Source organism: Solanum pennellii, chromosome 2, assembly GCF_001406875.1.
Source record: "Solanum pennellii chromosome 2, SPENNV200".
Lineage (NCBI taxonomy): Eukaryota > Viridiplantae > Streptophyta > Magnoliopsida > Solanales > Solanaceae > Solanum > Solanum pennellii.
The window spans coordinates 30,820,724-30,825,184 of record NC_028638.1 but is presented as its reverse complement, the minus strand read 5'-3'; the positions used below and the strand labels follow the sequence as shown (position 1 = coordinate 30,825,184).

The following is a 4,461-nucleotide window of genomic DNA, read 5'->3' as shown; positions in this document are numbered from 1 at the left end:
TTAGTTGTCAAATTTTAACTTTGTATACCTATTAAAAATATAATAATTGATATAGTGAATTTATCATTTTACCTATTTTAATTGATATATAGAGTTCTAAACATATTTATTCACTACATTTTTTAAAGACATTAACTCGTTAATAAATTAAGGATATAATAGAAATAAATAAATTGGAATGTGTCAAAAATTGGCAAATAAAAAAGAAAAATCAAATTAAAAAATATTTGACAAGTAAATAAAGACAGATAAAATGGTTAAAAATCACCTCGAATTTGACAAACTTTATTAAATATACACCTAAGCTATGAGAAATCTTAATTACCATCTCAAACATGAATTTTGGACTATTTAGCCCTAAATTATGAGAAGTCTTAATTACCCCCTCAAACATAATTTTTTTTTGCATTTTAAAACGTAAGATATATTTTTTTTTTTGTAAAAAAGAATTAATGCATGTTGAATTTATTTAAATTTTAACGGGTTTGTTATTCTCCTAAGCATGACTTTAGATATGGCCATATGTTGGGACGGTTTTCAAGTTCCTACTTTATTCATTATATATAAACACCTTACAACTCTTTCGTAAAACCCCACAAAAATCTCCTATTTCCCCACGAGTAAACTTGTTTTGTTATTCGCTTCTCTTTCTGTTCCTCCTTCTGCTTTAGTTTCTTCACAATGCAGTAGCGATGAAGATTGGAATAAAACCGAAGCATTGAAGTTCAAATTGGTAGCACTTAGCTTTGATTTTAATTGCAAGCGCTATCGATTACAACTTTCGTCCTGAAAATAATGTGTTTTTCCTAATTAAGGCTTCTGTGGCTGTCATCGTCGATCGGACTGCAGGGGCGGAGCCAGCCTTCTGTTAGGGATTCATCGGTAGAAAATAGAACAATTTTCACATATAACAAATACAAAATTCATATTTGTATACATGTTATATCAAAATTTGCATAATTGCACTCCATAACAAACACAAATATGTATAATTCGCTATACATATACAAAGAAATCAATTATATAATTTTCTATACATATACAAAAGAAAGCAGCATAAAACGAGGAAGAGAGAAAGATAAAAGAAAACTGGGCAGGAAATATTTGTATTGTACAATGATAAGTGTATAAGACAAAATATATGTATTTGCAAGTGTATACAATTTTCTCTCGCTTTGTACAAACAGAAACACAATTTATACATTTCATTTTTGTTTGTATAAGCTATAGAAGCGAGGGTGGCGAGCGAGATCCGGGAGAGTGACGAGTGAGATCTGAGAGATGGGAGAGAGGAGAACGAAATATATGTATATATATATATATATATATATATATATATATAATTTTTTTCTCGCTTTATACAAACGGGAACACATTTTATACACTTGTGTGTTGTATAAAAGTGAGATGGAGCGAGAGAGAGAGATGGAGCGAGAGAGGGAGAGAAGCAAGCGAGATTTTAAGGGAGAGGTGACTGACAAACACTTTGCTACAGGACAAATTAAATCAAAGTGTGGTTATAACATTTAATTTGATTTATTAGTTTGTCATTATATACAATTTTGCCAAATATTACTATTTATACATAGTCAAAATTAATTTTTTTATGTATATATAGTAGATATCCAACCTCCTTCAGTTCATTTATATGTTTAATTCTTTAGATTTTAAACTTCCTTATTAAAAATCCTGACTCTGCCCGCCACTACATCGGAGGGGTATGAGGAATTCGATTTATCTCGGCGGAGAGTTGCTTTGTATGTCTTGTACATTTGCAAATTCATTCTCAGAGCAGTCACAAAAAATAATACTCTAATCAAAGAATTGCACATTCTCTAAAACCAGAGTAAACATCTTGCATTATTTTATATAATTCCAACATTCTTTGTTCTTTAAAGCAAAAAAAAAAAAATATTTTAGATTAAGATTAATTTTGTTCCATATTTAATTAGATGGTTACAAAAATGATGAAAATATTACTTACTATACTTTATTTTAGGCCCACTTAGCCAAAAGTGACATACAACCTACCCCAAAAAGAAGAAATATATTAGCTCCCACTAAAAGTTTAGGACTATCTTGCATTTTACTGCTCATAAAATCTGCTGCAAGTAAATCCACTAAAGCCATGTAAATCAAAATCCCAGCAGCAGCAGAATTGAAAATTCCTTCAACCATGAGTGCAGTTGGACTTGTTTCTCTATACACTGTTGATATTCCAAAACCAATTGCAATTCCAATTGGTGTTGTTAGGGAGAAGAAAATTGCCATCAATGCAGCTTTTTTAATCTTAAATTTCGCCTGTTTATGCCATAAATAAGGTTAGAAAAATAATAATTTTGAAAACTTCACTAAACAGAGTATTAAGATTATATACCTCAGCAATGCAGCCACCTAAACCCATGCCTTCAAAGAGCTGATGAAAAGTTAATGCAGCTACAAGAGGCTTAATAGTTTTGGGAGATTCTGAGGCACCCAAAGATACACCAATTATTACTGAATGCACCAAAATTCCCAATTCCAATACCTGTGAGATAACTCTCAGACGAGATAAATCCAAATCGGAGGGTAATTCATCGGTACCCTCCGATGGCGACAACATAACAGAGGCATGAGCATGTCCATGAGTTGAATGCGTATGCACATGTACAAGCTGTCGACCCTCTTTTTCTTCGTCACTATTTACAGGCTTTTGCTTCGTAATGTTCACTTTCCTATAAAAACTCGTCGCCAATAAATCCACTATCATCGTCCCAATAGCAGAAATCATAGCAATAAGTCCAGCAAAGGGAAAATCTCCCCATGGTTTTTCCGGAAGACAAGGGCTAGACAAGCTCTCGAATGCATCCGGTAGTATATGAACAAATCCGGTAGCCAAAATCACTCCGGCGGCAAAAGCCTTAATTAGATTAAAAACATTGTTTTCAGGGCGAAAAGCTGGGATTATCTTACCCAGACTTGGAATCGATATGCCTGTAGCGCCAGCAATTAAAATCGAAGCGGCTGCTACCAATTTATACTTCGACGCTTCGGTTCTGTTCCGATCATCGGCATCTTCATCGCAAGTACATTCTGAAGAAACTAAAGCGGGAAAAAAGAACAAAAAGAGAAGAGAAAAAGTAACAAGTTTATTCATGTTGATAGAGAAGAGGGAGGTTTTAGTGGGGTTTTTTAGAAAAGAGTTTTAAGATTTGTGTGTATATATATATATAGGGAAAAAAACAAATATATCCCTAAACTAGCCGCAAATTGTAGGTATATATCCTTTGTTATACTTTTAGTATATCAATACTCTTACCGTTCAAAAATCAAAACACATTTGCCCCTCCCTCTAACGGAAGAATAATTAGTGACACGTGGCGCAATCTTACGACTCAACCAGATTTGATCAATTAATTAATCCAAAACTAAAATACCTGCCCAATGACCCATTTAACCCACCCATTACCCACACAAATATTAACCTATTTAAAAATCTTTTTGAAAAAAAGGGAAAATGCCTCCTTTCAAATCTGTGGTTCATCTCACAAACTAAAACCCTTCTTCATCACCATTGTTATACATCTCCATTTTTTTCCCCAATATAGACTGAAAATAGCTCGTACTAAGCAAACACAACTCAAAAATCCACTGATGGTAAGGAAGCAACTGGCTACTACGGCAACAAGAAAAATTGCTCCGACGACTGAAGGAGTGAAAAAGCCTCACCATTTCCGACTAGGAACTGTGGCTTTAAGAGAAATCAGGAAGAAGAAGGTTGTTAGTGTTTATTTGATTTTTCTTTAGATCTGTTGCTGGAATGCTACAGTTAGTTGTATAAATCTAGTAGATGATTTCAATTCAGTTGAAGTATATAGAATTGTTGGTTTACAATCATTTTCGAATTTAGTTAATGAAATTTGTGCATTGTTTACTTTTAAAAAAATCACTTTTGGATTAAACATAGTCTAACTGGAAAAAAATAAGCACATAATTGGTTGGTGAAATAGAAATTCGACACTTTATATGTTATCTCTAAAATGATAATCAGAAAAAATTAAATTGAGAAAATGATTGGTTGGTGCAATGAAATTTGAGGAAGTTGTGTTGCCGGAGTTTATTCCTTCACCATTGTATATTGAAGTCGGGAAAAAATATAAATCTATGAAGGAGTCGATTGCAGAAAATAGGTTAGTATTTGTGTGGGTAATGGGAGTATTGGATTGGTTTAATGGGTCATTTGGCGGGTATTTTAATTTTGGGTTAATTAATTTGTCAAATCGGATTGAGCCGTATGATTGCGACACATGTTACTAATTATTCTTCCGCTAGAGGGAGGGGTAAATGTGTTTTGATTTTTGGACGGTAAGGATATTGATGTACTAAAAGTATAACGAAGGATATATGCGTATCATTTACGATCGTACGGGGGTATATTTGTCCTTTTTCCCATATATATATATATATATATATATATATATA

At 32.9% G+C, this 4,461-nt stretch overlaps 1 protein-coding gene across 1 annotated transcript; it reads right to left on the bottom strand.

Moving 5' to 3' along the window:
• Nucleotides 1-1,995: 1,995 nt before the first annotated feature.
• Nucleotides 1,996-3,143, bottom strand: LOC107009336 (zinc transporter 8-like). The gene is made up of 2 exons (XM_015208650.2): nt 2,378-3,143; nt 1,996-2,301 (listed from the first exon to the last, which is right to left on the bottom strand). The coding sequence occupies exons 1-2, from the start codon at nt 3,134-3,136 to the stop codon at nt 1,996-1,998; spliced, it is 1,065 nt and encodes a 354-aa protein (XP_015064136.1). The 5' UTR covers nt 3,137-3,143.
• Nucleotides 3,144-4,461: the final 1,318 nt, after the last annotated feature.

Excerpts from the sequence above, each read along its gene's own strand:
- LOC107009336 (XM_015208650.2), bottom strand. The coding sequence starts at position 3,136 with ATGAATAAACTTGTTACTTTTTCTCTTCTCTTTTTGTTCTTTTTTCCC. Across the intron at positions 2,302-2,377 it reads TAGGTGGCTGCATTGCTGAG|GCGAAATTTAAGATTAAAAA; the intron begins GTATATAATCTT and ends TGGCATAAACAG.